The sequence below is a fragment of the Melanotaenia boesemani genome, chromosome 18, assembly GCF_017639745.1.
Source record: "Melanotaenia boesemani isolate fMelBoe1 chromosome 18, fMelBoe1.pri, whole genome shotgun sequence".
In the NCBI taxonomy this organism is placed as follows: domain Eukaryota; kingdom Metazoa; phylum Chordata; class Actinopteri; order Atheriniformes; family Melanotaeniidae; genus Melanotaenia; species Melanotaenia boesemani.
The window spans coordinates 446,168-465,704 of record NC_055699.1 but is presented as its reverse complement, the minus strand read 5'-3'; the positions used below and the strand labels follow the sequence as shown (position 1 = coordinate 465,704).

Here is a 19,537-nt window from a genome sequence, read left to right as displayed (position 1 = left end):
TGCGGGAAAAGACTGGAACCTGCTGGAAAAGACGGGAACCTGCTGGAAAAGACGGGACCCTGCGGAAAAGACGGGAACCTGCTGGAAAAGACGGGACCCTGCAGTAAAAGACGGGAACCTGCTGGAAAAGAATGGAACCTGCGGGAAAAGACGGGAACCTGCGGGAAAAGACGGGAACCTGCGGGAAAAGACGGGAACCTGCTGGAAAAGACAGGACCCTGCGGTAAAAGACGGGAACCTGCTGGAAAAGACGGGACCCTGCGGTAAAAGATGGGACCCTGCTGGAAAAGAATGGAACCTGCGGGAAAAGACGGGAACCTGCTGGAAAAGAATGGAACCTGCTGGAAAAGACGGGACCCTGCGGGAAAAGACGGGAACCTGCTGGAAAAGACGGGACCCTGCGGTAAAAGACGGAACCCTGCTGGAAAAGAATGGAACCTGCGGGAAAAGACGGGAACCTGTTGGAAAAGACGGGACCCTGCGGTTAAAGACCGGAACCTGCTGGAAAAGACGGGACCCTGCGGGAAAAGACGGGACCCTGCGGTAAACGACGGGAACCTGCTGGAAAAGACGGGACCCTGCGGTAAAAGACGGGACCCTGCTGGAAAAGAATGGAACCTGCGGGAAAAGACGGGAACCTGCTGGAAAAGACGGGACCCTGTGGTAAAAGACGGGAACCTGCTGGAAAAGATGGAACCCTGCGGGAAAAGACTGGAACCTGCTGGAAAAGACGGGAACCTGCTGGAAAAGACGGGACCCTGCTGTAAAAGACGGAACCCTGCGGGAAAAGACTGGAACCTGCGGGAAAAGACTGGAACCTGCTGGAAAAGACGGGAACCTGCTGGAAAAGACGGGACCCTGCGGAAAAGACGGGAACCTGCTGGAAAAGACGGGACCCTGCAGTAAAAGACGGGAACCTGCTGGAAAAGAATGGAACCTGCGGGAAAAGACGGGAACCTGCGGGAAAAGAATGGAACCTGCTGGAAAAGACAGGACCCTGCGGTAAAAGACGGGAACCTGCTGGAAAAGACGGGACCCTGCGGTAAAAGAATGGAACCTGCGGGAAAAGACGGGAACCTGCTGGAAAAGAGGGGAACCTGCTGGAAAAGACGGGACCCTGCGGTAAAAGACGGGACCCTGCTGAAAAAGAATGGAACCTGCGGGAAAAGACGGGAACCTGTTGGAAAAGACGGGACCCTGCGGTAAAAGACGGGAACCTGCTGGAAAAGACGGGACCCTGCGGGAAAAGACGGGACCCTGCGGTAAACGACGGGAACCTGCTGGAAAAGACGGGACCCTGCGGGAAAAGACGGGACCCTGCTGGAAAAGAATGGAACCTGCGGGAAAAGACGGGAACCTGCTGGAAAAGACGGGACCCTGCGGTAAAAGACGGGAACCTGCTGGAAAAGACGGGACCCTGCGGTAAAAGACGGGAACCTGCTGGAAAAGACGGGACCCTGCGGGAAAAGACGGGAACCTGCTGGAAAAGACGGGACCCTGCGGTAAAAGACGGGAACCTGCTGGAAAAGACGGGAACCTGCTGGAAAAGACGGGACCCTGCGGTAAAAGACGGGACCCTGCTGGAAAAGAATGGACCCTGCAGGAAAAGACGGGAACCTGCTGGAAAAGACGGGACCCTGTGGTAAAAGACAGAAACCTGCTGGAAAAGACGGGACCCTGCGGGAGAAGACAGGACCCTGCGGAAAAAATGGGAATCTGCGGAAAAAAATAGGAATCTGCGTTTTTCTCAGCTGAATGAAACTTTCATGTCTTTTCACGTCTCAGGAAATCTCACCAGCAGAGGTGAGATTCCCTGATGGATGCTCAGTTCTGACAAACTGACAAATCACTTCTTATTCAGTTTGAGGGAATTCTGGTTTACAACCTTTACACACTGACTGATCAGAAGAAACTGATCAGTGATGACTGTTGGTCAGCTGACTTCCAGCCCTTCCTCACATTTGTTTCATTATTAACTAGAAAACCTACCCACTCTCTCTCACACACACACACACACACACACACACACACACACACACACACACACACACACACACACACACTGTGAGGACTGAAAGGTGAATGTTTTAGGAAGTGTAAAGAGATGTCACGCCTTGTTATGGGCTTATCCTATGACCTCCAGCAGCCAATCAGGTGACAGCATTGCAGACGATGCTTGAAGGTCTGAGCTTCTCTGAGGAGGACGGGACAATGAGATTACACACACACACACACACACACACACACACACACACACACACACACACACGCAGTGGAGACTGTGTGTTTATGGATGCTTTCCTGTATGTGTGGGAAGACCAAAGCATACAAGAGTGGGTAGCAGGTTGGAGGTGTGTAACTTTCAGCATCATGTAGCGTGTGTGTGTGTGTGTGTGTATGTGCTTGTGTGTATGCACAGGCAGGTGGGTGGTAGGTTTTCAAAGAGCAGACCATTTAATTGAATTCTGTGCAGCTCCTTGTTATTCCAGTCATGACTGAGAGCTGCTTCATGTTGTCCCAGCAATGTGGGAGGGTCGGTACCTGCTCTGTGTGTGTGTGTGTGTGTGTGTGTGTATAGGCAGGGGTTGTGAAGCGATTGTGGTTACTCTGGTGTTTTTCTAGCATCAGTGTGGTAACGAACGGGGGAAGTGGTGAAAGTCAGCCCTGAACCTCACCCTGAAGAGAACGTACAAATCTGCCAGAACAATAATGCTAGTGTGTGTGTGTGTGTGTGTGTGTGTGTGTGTGTGTGTGTGTGTGTGTGTGTGAGTGTGTGAGTGAGTGTGTTTGTTAGAGTTTTGAGAATGAGTGTATGAGTGTCTGTAGAGCTTTCAGTTAATTGTCTCTGCAACAAATCAACCAAACCTGTGCAACGTGGAGTGAAAAGTTCAGCTTGTAATATGTTGTTGTTGTTCTGCTGGGAATAAAATCAGCTGATCAGTAAATCACTGAATTCTGTTGTGTTTACGTTTCGGCTGTTGTTGTTATCTTATGTAGTTGGTGAATTCTGGCTTTCAGACCATTTCATCGAACATGGTGATTTTGATAAACACTAAACTTTGGCTTTCTGTTGAATGAGAAACGTGTTTTATTGTGTTTCCTGTGGTTGAATGAAACTGATGGTGCTCACGTCTTAAATCAAAGCTTGTTGGCAGCGTTTGTGTGACAGCGTGTGAAACCATACGTTCATTCGGAGCTGCTTATTTACAGCAGGAAGATAAACGGACTTCCACCTACGAACTTGTGCTGACCACTGAGTTCAGACGGACCTCTGAAACAGCAGTGTGTAACATGAAATGACATAATAACCCTCCTCTTTACACCTCTCACACACACTCACACCCAACGTCTGTGTGTACGTTCTGCTATTTAATGGTTGAGTAAAAGAACATGATATTTAAGTGGCTGCTGTTTCCTGAGCTCTGGGTTTTCTTTCCTCCTCCTCCTCTAGGCTTTTCTCTAAATTTCCCCGGGGACTTTCAGCCCCCTGGGTTTGGCTCGGTGTCAGAGTCCCGGCAGCCGTGGTACTTCATCAGGCTTTTGCACCATTATTGGCAAGAGCACTCCATATCCTCTTAGCAGTTATAGCTTTTCAATTTTCCTTTGAAATGCTGAGCCCAGCAGAACACATGGCAGCGTGTTGGCTCTGAGTCCTGTAAAACCAGGCCTGCATGGCGAGCCTCGGGCCACACAGCGCTGACCTTTGTGGACTTTCAGAGCGCAGCCGCAACGTTGCTGTAACAACCGTTAAAGACATTTGGAACAGGTGGAGTTACTGGATGCTGCTGGAGGAGACCCTTTAAAGCTTTATTCCACTAACGGCGCTGAAGTTACACTTTGACTTGATGACAGCGTGAAAACTGTGACGGATCATTCACTCTTCAGCCAACACAGATATTTCTACAGGTACCCCCCCTACACACACACACACACACACACACACCTTACCTGGTCCTGCAGCACCTTAATCGACTTTTCCAAAAATCCTGCAGTCAGTTAAAAACCAGAAAAACCTAACTGTCCTGCAGCTGTTGTATCGTTTTCAGCTCCTCCACCAACTATGGATTTTTAGTCCGTTCCATTATTAATTCATGTTCGTGGAGGGGCTGGTGGGTGAGCGGGGGTCACCTCCTCCTAGAAACCTAATCTGGATCAATAGAGTCGACCTTGGGCTGGTCTAAAAGGCCTTTTGCTTGATCTTCTTCTTTTTTTACGTCTCCACAACGAACTCAGTTTGGTTGAAAGGCTTTTTGATGACAAATTTTCATGTTTCCTTTCTAAACAGTAATTATTGATAAAAACTAATTAAACTCATGACTGGATGTTAAAAAGAAGCTAAAAACAGGAGCAATGCCTCTCATTTCTTAGATCACTTACACGGAGACCAAAAATTTGTTCAGTGTAAATTTATTATCTATTTAATAAAAATCCACTGATTCGTTTCACCTGCTCAACTGTTTGTCAACACTAATATCCAACCAGCCAATTACGTGGCAGCATGTAGTCATGTGGACGTGGTGAAAACCTGAAGTTCAAGCTGAGCATCAGAATGAGGAAGAAAGAGGATTTAAGAGACCTTGAATGTGGCATGGTTGCTGGTCTGAGTATTTACTGGGATTTCCACCCACAACCATCTCCAGGGTTTCCAGAGATGGTCTGAAGAAGAGAAAACATCCAGAGCAGCAGTTGTCTGGACCAGGATGCAGCAGAAGACACACGGGGTGCCTCCTGCCAGCTAAGAACAGGAAACTGAGGCTACAATTCACACACACTCACCAACACTGGACAATAGAAGATGGAGAAACGTTGCTGGTCTGATGAGTCTCCATTTCAGCTCCACATTCAGATGCTCGGCCCAGAATCTACTGGAAACATCATGAAAACATGGATCCATCCTGCCTTGGATCAACGCTTCAGGCTGCTGCTGGTGTAATGGTGGGGGGAGGTTTTCTTGGCCCACTTTGGGCCCCTTAGTACCAACGTGGTCTGGTTTAACCAGCACAGCCTACCTGAGTATTGTTGCTGACCATGTCCATCCCTTTATGACCACAGTGGAGCATCTTCTGATGCTACTTCCAGCAGGATAATGCACCATGTCACAAAGCTCAGATCATCTCCACCTGCTTTCTAGAACATGACGATGAGTTCACTGGACTCCAACGGCCTCCACAGCCACCAGATCTCAGTCCAGTAGAGCAGCTTTGGGATGTGGTGGAACGGGAGATTCTCATCATGGATGCAGCCGACAAACCTGCAGCAACTGTGTGATGTTTTAATTTCCCTTCTGGGATCAATAACTTTATTTAATCTTTCTGACAGTTTTTGAGAGGAGATGCTGTTATATCATGTTTTTATTGGTCCATAATTACCAATATACTGTTTGCACCCAGAACGAAAAAGAAATAGAAAATTTTTACCATCATTAAAATCCTTTGTGAACAATTTGCTTGAACAATAAAAATAAAACCATGTTTATGAAATCTTTACTTGACCAGAGTGGCTGAAATGTCATTAAAGACGACAGACTGAGCAAATTGTAACTGATGTGTTTTATTGTGAGATGGGGAGTCATAAAAAACAAAAACAATCACTATAAAAAAAAAGAAGAGGGTGTTAAAGGGGGCGGGGCTTATAAAAGTGTAATTGTGGAAAAGAAAAACAAATTGGCACAAATGAACAAAAAAAAAAGGAACATACAGAAATATTATTTTGGCTTGGCAACAAGGACAGTCTGTGTGGTTAAAGATCATCCTTCAATAAAAACAGCACACACTCATGCTATTAGACGTACGATTAGTATTAGAGAGGAGGGGGAAGAAAACCACCATGACAGGTCACAGGTTCTGGTTCTGGTTCTGGATGCAGGTGACAGAAGAAAAACATACTTCCGGAAAGCCGGAGGTGGATTCTTCCAGGCTCGGAGTTGTGGGCCGTTCATTCTATTTTTCTTCCCATACTAAAATATATTATCGCATTAATACAAACTACAGTATTGTACACTACATGGTGTAATAAATAAGCATAAAGAAATATAAAAAATAACACATAAATATAAAAGTTCTCTATGACTACACAGGAGGGGGGTAATACTGCCACGGATGAAAACACAGTCCACGCTGCAGCAGAGCAGGAAGCAACATAATACTGTCGGGTAAAAGCAGGTGGGGGTTAATCCGTCTGCGTTATCTAGAAAAATGCATCCTAATTATTAGTCCCCCAGATCAGAAAAAGGAGCAACTCTTGGAAAAATCTATGATTGGTGGTGGCCAGCTTGAGGCAACAGTTTTCCGGCGTATTGGTCGATCTGATACCTGATCAGTGATCTTCAATGGCACTTCTGATACGATGCTTCTCTGGTTTGCATAAGGCTTGGAGCGGGTGGGTGTGGGGGTCGGACAGTTTTCCACCTCTAAACATTTTAAAGCTTCCTGGATCAGAAAGTGTCCGTCGCTTGTTTCATCTGCGCAGGTGTGTGGCAGACTGGAGGGTATGTGCCAGCCCGTTCGGATTAAACAAACGGGAGATGAAATGATAGTTAGTGGTCTTCAGAGGTGCTGCTTGGTGGATTCACCTGCCGATATTTATTCCTATTTAACACTGACTTGTACAAAAAAACCAAAACAAAATTTTTCTTCTTAAGGCTCACAATCCAACCAGAACGACACAAAAGGTAAGCGTGATGCGAACAGCTGCGAGCGGGAACGTCGATAATACTGAAGGGTAGACAACACAACTCCGTCTGAAGGTAAACCAAGCCACTTGTAGTGCACAGGAGCTTCTTATTGTACTTCCAACTTAACAAAATACTGACTTCTTTTTTTGTTCATCGGCGATAAAAACATAGAAATATCTCCCAACTGTACAGCTTTAAAGGTTAAAATATGAGTGATAAAATTAGTAACACTGATAAAAAGAAAGGACCCAAGGAGTTTTAGTAATAAAACATTATCTAAAACGTGTCGGCTCTAGCTTCCAAAGTCTGTATAATGCGCATCCTTCATTTGTTAAAATTCCTCTTGGTTTTTTCTTTACAAATGGATTCTTCTAATAGGGAGGAGCGCTCCTCCTGTGGAAAAGTCACCAGTATTTTCAGGCACACCTGGATTTTTTTATGTTTTTTACACAGTAGTGAAGTGTCAGAGTGACCAGACATCATCTGTGAGGAAGAGGAGGGGACGAGGAGTCCGATGGTGTCCCGTGGAGGAATCTGGTTCCTCCATTTTAGTCCTGCTGCTCCTCTTCAGGAAGCCCAAGTGATTCTTTACTCTCCTCCATGACTGCGTTTCCTTCCACTTCTGCTTCCTCTTCCTTCGCGATGACTTCCTCCTCTTCCTGACTGCTCTCCTGGACTACCTCCTCCATTTTTGCTTCCTCCTCCGCAGCTCTCCCCATCTCCTCCTCCTCGTCCCCTCCCTCGTCCCCGATCTGCACCACCTGGATATCGTCCATGTCCACCGCACCTTCTGTCTCCTCCTCCTCCTCCTCCTCTTCGCTCTCCTCGTCCTCTCTGGTGCTGCTCCCTCTCTCGTCCAAGTCCAGCAGGGATGGGGCCATGTCCTGCCTCTGTAGAGCCTCCGCCTCGGCCCGGGCCTCACCGTCCTCCTCAGGGCTCTCCCTCCCACCCAGGTGACTCTGCGTCTCCTTCTTGCAGTAGGAGTAGCGGTGGTTCATGTGCTGGGAGTAGGAGCCCGAGTGCGAGAAGCGCTTCCCACACTTGTCGCACTGGTAGGGCTTCTCCCCTGAGTGGAGCCGCATGTGTTCAATCAGGTGGTGTTTGTGTTTGAAGGCCTTGCTGCAGATGCCGCACTCGTGAGGTCGCTTCCCTAAAAACGAAGAAAGAGAAAACACAAGGGATTTCAGATGAGCTGAAGTTCTGAGGAAAACCAATCCCGCACGCTGCTGTGTAATAGCTGAAAAAAGAATCTATCATCAGCGTATCCAAGCAGAACATTTCAACACCAGCAGTTTCACCTCAGATGAGGTCACTTGGAGCTGGAAACTGCTGCTCCACGCCAGGTATCGGAGTAATAAAGAAAAAGAATCTAAAGCGCCTCTGAGAGCTGACCCTGAGCTTAGCCGCAGAATCATCACCCAAATCACTACCAGAGCTGCCTCTTGCAACATGCAGGAGTTTTACATGAGGAGCTGGCAGTGCAGAGGTGGGAGCTGGTGGAAAGAAACTCTCAGACCTCTGCTGTGTTGAGTAATACCTGCTGGAATGGAGGTGTCCACCCTTCTGCTCACTAGAGCTCAGAATTCCCCCTTCGCCTGCACTCTGACTCATCTCTCCGAGCCAGCGCTGAGGAAGTGAGACAGCTTCTTATTTCTTACTGATCGTGTGTTACCTGTGTGTTCGTATTTGTGTCTCAGCAGCGAGCTGCTCTTCTGGAAGATCTTGTCACACAGGTCGCAGGCGTACATGCCGCCGTCTGTCTTCTTCATCTTCTTCCTGGCGGGGCCTGAGTCGGAGTCGTTCTGCTCCTCCATGGCCGACATGCCGTCTGAGCCCACGTCCGGCCTCTCCTCCTAAAGAAAGAAGGAAGACGAGTTAATGCGCTCGTCGGAACGTGTTTAGCTTTTGGTTTTGTTTCAGAATCAAATGAGATGGGTGATTAAGAAGAGGGATTTTGAATCACATCCTGTTTCCTGAGTTGGAAATGACTGCGAATCAACAGCTCTGCTGAAACTCATCAGGATGCTTCTGACTGGTTTTGCTGCCACACTGGTATTAATTATACATGTTCCCAGCAGCGTCCCAAAGCTGAGAAACGAGCTCACAACTTTTCTTTCCTGCCCGGAGTTTCACTTTACGACGCCGCGTCACATAGCAACTGGATATCAAGGCTCATTTAAACACCACGCTTGAGGACATGCAGGAGGACATTATTGGAGGAAGAGATGAAAAGAAAGAGAGGCGATGATGGCAGGAGATGAGACGAGTCACCATCACACTGACTTTAACTGGCTGGAGAGATGCTGAACCAGCCGTCATTAGGGTGCGTCTCAGAGAAACCTGCTAGCTTAGCATGGGGCAACAAGTAAAACTTTTAATTATGAATAAATGCATTGTTGCGAGCAAAAAAAAAAAGAAAAAAAATCAAGAATTTGAAAGCAGTGAATTTCTCACTCCATTTTAAATGTGCTGCTATATGAATTAAAGTTCTGGGACTTTAGGCTTGTAAACATATTAAACTGCTTTTTAATAGCAGCTGAAATATTTCCTGTAAATCTCTAACATTAATGTAAGAAATTCAAATTCATGTAGGGCAAGAGCACTCCATATTAACAGCAGGGCAAACATTTTATAAAAATGTGTAAAAGTAAATCTGCCTGAGCATCTTTGTCCCTTGGGTGGGTATCAGATACCCAAAGTAAGTGTTTACTATCCCATTACTATTTCTAATTTTGACCATTTAACAGTTGTTCCTATGTAGTGAACTTTCATCTAAAGCATCTGTTAAAAACATTGATTCTTACAATGGAAAAGAAAAAAAAAGAGATTTTAGTTTCTTCTTTAGTGTGAACTTTAAAGGGTTCAATGTAGTTCTGGTCAGCGCCTAAAATTTTTAAATTGTGATTTATCAGATCGCTGTATGCGAAATGCATTAATTAATTCAAAAGCAATGTATTGCACTTTTTTTTTCTATGTGCATAAAAGCTGAGTAACTTTTAGTTAAACAAATGAGCCACTTTTCCTGCTGCTGTTATTCCTTTTACACAGCAGCTCTCAGCCATCAGGTATCAGTGTTTCTGCGGTTTTAGGGGCTGTCAGCTGTTAATTAACGTCACCTTGACCTTCTTGGAAGGCCAGGACTTGTTCCTTCTATAAAGGTAGGACACACACACACACACACACACACACACAAAGATAATGACCTGTTCAGATATGCAGCTAATCTTAAGTTCTTTACTTTATCTTCAGAAGGGAACGTCAGGAACGTGTTTTTGCTTTCATTACTTTGATAAAATGTGTGAACACATGATAAAATAATTGTCTGTAATAATTAATGAATGGGTTAACGTGCTCAGCCGGGCTCTTTTTACCAGGAGGATCTCTGCTAGTCCTTTTAACTCAGAGGTAAACTAGAACAACAGTAAATCAATGAGGAGCTGCGTTTAAACAGATCCAAACAGATCAATGAGGTGTGTGCAGCAAAGGGCAGCTTTAAGTCCTCTGCTGACAAACACACACACACACACACACACACAGGTGTAAGCAGAACTGCATGCACACCTTGACTCCATTGAGGTGGATGGTTTCGGGCGTGTCGGTCCCTGCAGGGCTGTTGGCTGTAGTGGTGTAGGTGTAGGCCAGCTGGGGGATCAGGATAGTCTGTTTGTTTTTGGTGGCCAGCGCTCGGAGGCACTGCATTGTGGTTACGATGTCGAGGGGTTTGGCACTTGGCTGGCTGGCGTACAGTGTGATGGGATCGCCTCCCACGGCCAAGAGTGGTGACGCGTCTTTTTTTGTGCAAGTTAAGTTCAGGGGTTCTTCCTCATTGGTGCGGCCAGAGGAAGCGGAGGGGTAAACGCAGACTTTAGGCGTCACTCTCTCCACTTCGTCTCTGGCGGGCTTTGGCAGCGACAAGTCCAGGGGTCCCTCAGTACTCTGGGGGGTGTCGGCTTGGGCGGGGCTACCTGCTGTCAGGTTGAGTGGTGAGGGGGATGCCGGGGAGCTGTGAGCGCCATTGACTTCTGCTGGAGTGGCTTCTGTAGGGCTGTCCTGACTCAAAGAAGGATCTATAGTGGTCATGTCCTTTCCTGGGACCAGCGACACCACAGGGGGGGCTTCACAGGTGTCCTCCTCCTCTGAGGGAGGTGTTGGGGCCCCCAGGGATATCTGACCCTCCTGCATTTTGTCAAACCACTTCTTTACCACCTGGACCGGCAGATTGACTGAGTCAGAGATCGTGGCCAGCTCGTCCTTGCTGGGTTCTGCATTTAAGGCGAAGAAGGCCTTGAGCAGGGACAAGAGGTTCTTGGGCTGGTTGCAGAGCCCCCCCTCTGACAGCAAGCTGGCAACAGCAGACTCAGACTTCTCTAGGCCTGCTCCATTCAGCCACAGACCTTCCTTCTTGCAGTGTTTGAGGGCGTGGAGAGCCTCCAGCCCACCAGGACAGTTGTCACACAGGAGACAGCTTTTAGTGGTCTTTTCCTCTGTTTCTGCAGCCTCGGGGGGCCGGTGGCCTCTAACGGTGAGATCCTCAGGGATCTTCTGAAACTTGAAGGTGTCAGCAGAGTGAGCTGGTATCCCCGGCTCCTTCTTTAGGTTCTGGGCTGTGAGCTGGCCCTGGTTGGGGTCCAGGCTGTAGTTAATGATGATTTTGGCGTTTCCATCTTGACCCACAATCGGCAGGCTAATGGCTGAGATGAGTTGCTGCTGGGGGGGGTGGAGTGTTCCAGTGGTTAACCCCGAGTTCACCGGGCCTTTGGCACTGTTCTCCAGCACCTGCCGGATGACATTACCATCCACAGCCACTTTGAGAGCATTCTGCAGATCCGCTAGGTTGATGCTGATGGGCGACACCAGCCCAACAGTGGGGAGGACCACCGCCTGCACCGTGCCCTGCAGAGGCGCCGTGGCGCCTCCGCTGAAGACCCCGCCGTTCATGGCAGCCAAGCTGGGCGCCGTTAACACTGTTGGCTTGTATTCATAGTCCATCGGCTCGGTCTTGATCTGGTTGAGGGGCAGCTGCTCCTGCAGGGGCTTGTGCTCCAGCTTCTCCCTGATCTGGCTGCAGAGGACGGAGGGGGACGTGGGCAGCACCGGCGGACCCTGGCTCTGGTTCTTTGCGCTCCCCAAGCGCTGCCTGCCGTTAACTGAGATCACACTGATGCACTTCTTACTGCTGATGTGGGAGCTGTATGAGCCTGAGTGGGAGAAGCGCTTCTTGCAGTTGGAGCACTCGTAGGGTTTCTCTCCTGAATCAAACCACAAAATGTGCAACAGAGAGAAAGAAAGAGGCGGAGGGGGGGCAGGGAGAAACAGATTTCCATTAGTGAATGAAGCTAAATGAGCAGGCTAGGCTATGAGCACCACGACAGGAAAAGGCTCTAATGCATTTCAATGATGCTTAAACGCTGAAGTAATGGCACCGCTGGGAAAAGCCCTTCTCTAATTGCTGTCCCATAAAGCAAAAAAACACACTTATGGTACATTAAGGAGGAGAAACACAAGGATGGATAAATACACAGAAATCAACAGAAATAAAACAGAAATATTGGTTCTGTAGAGACTCAAATGTCTGGCCAACAGAGATGTGAACACCGGACATAAACACACAACAACACGCCGTCATGGCGACAGGCCGTCCACTCACCACTGTGAATGCGTAGGTGCTCCTTCAGGTGGTGCTTGTATTTAAATGCTTTGCCACATTCAGTGCACTTGAATTTCCGATTGCCTCCCGTCTGTGTGATGTGCCTCTGTCAGATGGGAGGGAGGAGGGGTGAAGGGTCGCTCAGTGAGATACACAACGTAAACACAACCTTTATACTGCTATTTCATGTCACATTTCACAATGTCATTAATCAATCATGAGCAAAAGTTCATGTTTATTTGTGCCATTTGCTGGAGAAGCAGCTCTGAGTTATGGTCTTAATTCCTTCCAGAAACAAGCTTCCCATCTGGAAGTGGACGAGACGGAGCAGCGGCGTTACCTGGTCCCGTCCGTTCCTGTGGACCGTCATGTGCCTCTCCAGCTGAGCGCGGTATGCGAAGCTGTAGCTGCACTCTGGGCAGCTGAAGCTGTCTTCGGTCTTCTCGTGCCGGTACTTGATGTGCTCCTTCAGGGAGCTGTAGCGCTTGTAGCCCCGTGAACAGTGGGGACAGGTGAGCAGCTGCGAGAACGAATCAGGGGTTCCTGGTGTAAGAAAAGAGAGAGCAATGACGAGGAAAGTTCAACACTGTTCTACATGACCTGCCATCAGCCCCGCCCCCCAGGTAAACAGCAGCCAGGTAACAGCTGCAGCAGTTTCTGAACTTCATCCTGACACAAAGCCAATAATTCAGCTTCTTATTGTTTTAGGAGTTCCCAACCAGCTCTTTTTAAAGATTCAGCTCTTTGGCTTGGCTCCCTTAAAAGAACTGGTTCTTACAGCTCAGTGTCACTCAGAACTTCTATTTTAACTCCAACTTGGCATTTATAAATGGTTTGTTTGTATTTATTTAAAAATAAAGCTTTTGTTTAACATTTCAATCAAATCTGTAAATCAACAAAGAACCACAACTAACAAATAAAAAAGTCTGAACATTATGACTCTTTAGATTCACTACTTTCCAGCTTTTCCTGACACATTTGTATTTAAATCCATCTCCCCATCTTTTTGTCCAGCTGAACTTTTTACTTTGACTTTTCTGAGGCATGTTTCAGGGTGCAGGAAAAATCCAGGGTCCTAAGAAAACCTAGTCCACTAGTGTAGTTATCAGTCTGACCAGGCCTCACAGATGACAACGGACTGGATGTACAAGGTGTGAGGAAGTGAACATATTTTTTTTTTTAAATATTATAGCAGATTTTAATGAGCCCATGTTGGACCTGTTTCCATAAACAGCATTTTCAGACTCTATATGGGGGTTGGAGACCCCAGGTTGGGACTTACATTAGCAGCATGCTGAGGCTGCTCACCTGGAGCTCAGCTGGTGAACAGAGGGTCTCACTGGTCGGGCTCCCACACAGGTAAAGCATTACCCTGTTAACAGGTGATGTATTAAGTTCCTCTGTGGGCCAGGTGAGGGTTTTGGATGGGAACACACACATATTATGGCTCAGGTAGACGTGAGTCAGAGCTCACACAGACGTGACAGATTTACTCAGGTGTTGCTGTTCCTCTGCCCCCACCCCCCTGCTTCCTCCTCCTCCCTCCCTTTGGTTTTTCCCTCAGTGGAAGCAGGTAAAAGCCAAAAGCCCTGGAGCCATAAAACCCTCAACGTGCTGCACTTAACAAACAGCAGAGTGTAATGATGTCTGAGAGTGCTGCTAATGGGGTGGAGTTAACAGCTGAGGTGAGACAGGGAGCAGGTACGGCCATCCCGGGGGGGGGGGGGGGGGGGGGGGTGCATAGCTGCTGTAACAGCTCAGTGATTGCGAGCTCTCAGGTGGCAAATGTGTGATTTGCAGTGGCGTCCCGTACCGTTCTCGTCATGGATGCTGGTGTCGGGGGTGTCCTGCCGCTGAGGGTCATCGTCTGGGGCCTCTGGGTAGATGACGGCTGTGTCTCCTTGCTGGAGCATCTCCTCCACCAGGGCGTCTGTGCTCAAGTCATCCTCAGCATCCGAAGTGCAGTCTTCCTTCACTGAAAGAGGGGAACCGATTACAACACGACACAGTAATGTTTGAACATGACATAATCTGATCGTCTCGGTGAGCGGCATGACGTAACATGCAGAATCACGGGAAAAAAGAAAAACACATGATATTTACGACTGGATGAAAAACTCATTCGCATCTGAGGCCGAGGCGAGCGTCACGGCTCTGCTCTCGGTGTTAGGAAGGACACTGGAGCTGATAATTAGGTGATGAATCCTGTCCTGTTGTGTTGCTTGGATGAAAATCCACATACACGCTGCTCCGTGGAGGGGCTCAGCCTTCACGCTGTGATTACACTATGCTGTGTGGTGGTGATCGCTGTCCAGATGTTTCGTGGACCGATCCAAGCTCTGATGAGCGGGTTGGGTTTTGTGAATTTCTTGTGTTGATGGACGGGGTCAGCTGCGTTCTCCTTAGAGACGGGAGCAGGTGAAGCCGAGTAAATACCAGCGCTCTTTCACACAGCTTCAGTCCTGCTTCCTCTGGTGCACCTTAACAAAGCCACCAAACAATGCTGCTACAGTCATTTGTTGCCATGGTTATTAAAGAGTGCTGGAAGAAACCTCCACCCTGCTCCGAGCCTGAGAGAGCAGCCAGACAAAGAGGCTGTCTTCTTGGTCAACATGTGTGTGTGTGTGTGTGTGTGAGGCAGCAGGTGCTGAGAAAGTCGGATCATGGGATTCTCATTCCACATTAGATCCTGCTAACCCCACGTCTCACACGGCTCCTCTCCCATGACCTCAGCAGCATCCTGAGACATATTCCCCACATTCTGCAATATTCTGGGAAACGTTTGTTTTCTAAAGTTAGATGAGAAAATCATTACCTGCACAGGTTTAAAAACAGCCTTTCATATCTCCACATATTAAAGTGTGGATGGCATTAAATTATTATTTAATTTATCCAAAGCAACTTGCCTCTGTGTGAAAAAGTAACAGCTTCCTAAACCACCGACCAGCTGTTTCACTCTGGGCTGTGACTGTAGTTCAGCAGTATTAATAACTTTAAAAGGAGTCTTTCACTTCGCTGTGGAGGAGTGTTGGTCCACGCTTTGCTGAGTTGTTTTAATTTAGCCACATTGGAGAGTTTTTCAGCCTGTTAAAGCTCATTCAGCTGCAGCTTGATTGGGTTTAAGTCTGACGTGACCTTTATTCTGTAGTGAACTTGTGGTGTGCTTGGGACCTTAGTCCTGCTGTACATCCAAAGTGCGCTTGAGCTTAATAGTTTAAAACCCGAGGTGTCAAACTGGCTATTTTTGGAGACCTCTCCTGAACTAAAACCTCTAATTTTGTTTCACCGCTTCACTTTATCAGTTAGCCTTTGGAGAACGATCTGATGCAGGTTTAGAGCTGAGAGTTTGAGTGGTACTTTCAAACGTAAAAACATATTCAATTTATTTTCTGAAAAAAAAATGAAATGATAATCCCAGACGAACTTAACAATAAATAAAAATTTACTACAAAACGGCATCAAAAATTATATTTAGCCTCCAGTCACGCCACCCGACATTTGGCTACCAGTCAATCTCTGTAGCCTAAATCTAAAGTGTCTAAATATTAGAAATGAAATAAAATCTTTCTAAATAAACAGATAACTAAAATCCTAGATTAATATTATTCATTATAAAAACAGAATAAATGAAGAGTATTGTTCAGGACTTCCCACAACATGCATCACAGCAAATCTCATAAGTGTTGGTTTTACTGTGACTATGATTCATAAGGTTGACGTGGTTATATAATCATTTCCTCATGGACATGCCATTTTAAAGCCGACGTGTGAAACAGGTTCTGGGTTCAAAGGGTTAATGTCAGGAACTGATAGCGGGACATTCTCCTTCAGGACTTTCTGTGTAGAGGCAGAGATCATGGTTTCATCCATTACAACACATTATCCGGGTTGTGCAGCGGCAAAGCAGCCCCACACCATCACACTACCACCACCATGCTTGGCTGTTGGTATGATGCTCTTTGTTAGTCTTATGTCAGATGTAACAGGACGCACAGTTTCCAGAAAGTTCCACTTTTGTCTTGAAGACCATCAGAAAGATTAACTGAGACAAGTGAGGCCTGCAGTGCTTTAGGTGTTGTTTCTGGTTCTTTTCTGACCTTCTGGATGAGTCCTCAATGAACTCTTGAAGTAATTTTGGCCGCCTACTCCTGGGAAATGAGTGGTGGGATTGCTTTAAGGGGGCTTATACTTTTCCACAGCACTGTATATGAGCTTGTTGTGAGGAAGTGCTGATCAGGCTGCCTTTTCACACACAGTCGCACTTCGAGGCGACTGCATGTTGAGTGTGTGTGGTGCAGTCCCGGTTGGGAGTGTGGTATAAATGTATGACAAGCTGTTGTTTTCGCTCCGTGTGTTTGTCTCGTTTTTAGTCCTGAGAGGAGCCGGGAGGTTTCACAGCATCTGCTGAGGTGGCTCCGTGTTATCAGGCTGCTCCCCCAGACATGAAACATCACACAGGGCGTTTATGTGCTGACGCAGGGAAGCGAACACACCGCTGCACACGCAGAGAATCAGTCCAACAAGCGCCAGGACGTTTCTGCTGTGCCTCAGATCTTTATTTACTGCAACTACAGTGCATATTACAACAAATACACCAGACCACCCACTCTTTCCTCTTCTCTTTCTCATCCTTCTCTGCCAACATCTCTGCAACACGATACAGCAGCGTCCCATGATGCATTTCCTGCCCTGGACAACCTTTGACCTCACTGCTTCCCGTGGTCGTGCATCCACACCAGTTCATAGATTGTATCTTGCAAGGGAGATGCATATCAAAGGTCAAGTTCTGGGAAAAAATATCAAATGTTACACAACTGTCAGAAAAGATGTTGTTAATCTGAATCCAGAAGGTGGGAAACAGGAGAAGAAATGTGGGGTTTTTCCAAGTCTGGGATGATGTGCTTATCTGTGTCTTTGCATTATAAAACAATTGTGTCTCCACTGGATAATCTCCCACATCTCTGGAGAGTCGTCCTTTCCGGTGCAGAGGGGTGGCTCATTTCTATCATTATAGCACAACAACCAGGAAAGTCAGATTTCCTGTGTGTCCTCAGAGCTGTGCAAAGGCTCCAAAATGGACACAAGACCTCCAAACTTCCCTGGAAACCACACTAACACTGAAAAAACTATTTATATATACACACAACCTCAACAAAAATGGACTGTAATGTAAATAAAAGCAGAATGCAGTATTTCATCACTTCATGGAAAATGGAAAAAAAGCTGATTTTTAATTTGATCTGTAAAAAGTTGGAACAGGGGCTGAAAAGGCTGAAAAGTAATTGGTACAAATCAGGAAGACCTGGAGGTTAACTGGAAGGCAACAGGTCAGTTTCTGACTGGGGATAAAAGGAGCATTTCAGAGAGGAATAGTCTCTCAGATGGAAAGATGGACAGAGCTTCACCAATCTGACACAAACTAGAACATTTTAAGAAAAAAGTTTCTCAACCTAAAATATCCTAAAGATCCCAAGATCTACAATTTTTAATTTCATTAAAAGATTCAGAGAATCAGAAGGAATCTCTGTGTGCACTAGACAAGGCTGAAGACCTAAACTGGATGCTGGTGGTCTTAGGGTCCTCAGAAAGCGCCGCTTTAAAACTAGACCTGATCCTCTACTGGAAACCACTGCATGGACTCAGGAAGACTTCCAGAAACCACTGTCTGTGAACACAGTTCACCCTGAAACCCATGAATGCAGGTTAAAGCTCCATCATGCAGAGAAGAAGCCAGATGTGAACAGGATCCAGAACCAGCGCCATTTTCTCTGGACCAAGACGATGCTGAACCACATCCTGCATCCATCACAGCAGCATGGCTTCACAGGAGAAGAGTCCGGCTGCTGAACTGGCCTGCCTGCAGTCCAGACTTTTCACCTGTACACAACATCTGGAGCATCATGGAAGCAAAAATCCAGCAACCAGGGTCCAGGACTGTAGAGCAGCTAGAATCCTGCATCAGACCAGAATGGGACAACATTCCTCTCCTAAAACTCCAGAAACTGGTCTCCTCACTTCCCAGATGTTTCCAGATATGTTAGAAGAAGAGATGCTACACCATGCAGAACATCACCCTGGAACTACTTTTTACACCAAACATCACCCTAGAACTACTTTTTACACCATGCCGAACATCACCCTGGAACTACTTTTTACACCAAACATCACCCTAGAACTACTTTTTACACCATGCCGAACATCACCCTGGAACTACTTTTTACACCGTGCCGAACATCACCCTAGAACCCAGCCTTCCACCAGGCTGTCAGGATGCTAAACTCTCTCCCTGCCCTGCCCACAAAACCTCCAGACTCTGAACCTGCCTCCCACCAACTCTGAACTGTTCATGGACACTTAACTCCCAGTATATAAGCTAAACCCCAGTATATAAGCTAAACCTGCACAACTGCCATGCCATTTGCACTACTGTATTCATTTTGCACTATCTGGTTTTCTTTACCCAATATGTTGCTGCTACTTGTGCCTTTTTCATTATTTATATGTTGTTGTTTTTATTCCTTTTATATAGCATAATATAGTTTCTTATATATAGTATAGCAAAGCAGAGACCTTTTCTTTTACTTAAAAGATGTATGTTAAATGTTTATTGTCTGCACCTTGGGTCTGAGTGAAAAGCAGAATTGACAAAAAAAGTGACTTTGACTTTGAACTACTTTTTACACCGTGCCGAACATCACCCTGGAACTACTTTTTACACCGAAATCATCCTGGAACTACTTTTTACACTGTGCCGAACATCACCCTGGAACTACTTTTTACACCGTGCCGAACATCACCCTGGAACTACTTTTTACACCGAACATCATCCTGGAACTACTTTTTACACCGTGCAGAACATCACCCTGGAACTACTTTTTACACCAAACATCACCCTGGAACTACTTTTTACACCGAACATCACCCTAGAACTACTTTTTACACCGTGCCGAACATCACCCTGGAACTACTTTTTACACCATACTAAACGTCACCCTGGAACTACTTTTTACACCGAACATCACCCTAGAACTACTTTTTACACCATGCTGAACATCACCCTAGAACTACTTTTCACACCGTGCTGAACGTTACCCTGGAACTACTTTTTACACCGAACATCACCCTGGAAATACTTTTTACACCGTGCTGAACATCACTCTGGAAGTTCTTTTGACACTGTGCCGAACATCACCCTGGAACTACTTTTTACACCGTGC

The 19,537-nt window shown here is 46.7% G+C and overlaps 1 protein-coding gene across 4 annotated transcripts in view; it reads right to left on the bottom strand.

The window, feature by feature from the left end:
* Positions 1–5,530: 5,530 nt before the first annotated feature.
* The window catches only part of zeb1b (zinc finger E-box binding homeobox 1b), a 45,522-nt gene continuing 31,515 nt past the window's right edge, over positions 5,531–19,537 (bottom strand). For all 4 annotated transcript variants that reach the window (XM_041967949.1, XM_041967946.1, XM_041967950.1 and 1 more), the window contains exons 3-8: positions 14,134–14,295; positions 12,661–12,863; positions 12,321–12,426; positions 10,235–11,922; positions 8,346–8,526; positions 5,531–7,823 (exon numbers count right to left, since the gene is read on the bottom strand). In XM_041967949.1, coding sequence (XP_041823883.1) covers positions 7,222–7,823; positions 8,346–8,526; positions 10,235–11,922; positions 12,321–12,426; positions 12,661–12,863; positions 14,134–14,233 — 2,880 coding nt within the window. In that variant the 5' untranslated portion in view covers positions 14,234–14,295 and the 3' untranslated portion in view covers positions 5,531–7,221. The remainder of the gene's footprint in view (positions 7,824–8,345; positions 8,527–10,234; positions 11,923–12,320; positions 12,427–12,660; positions 12,864–14,133; positions 14,296–19,537) is intronic.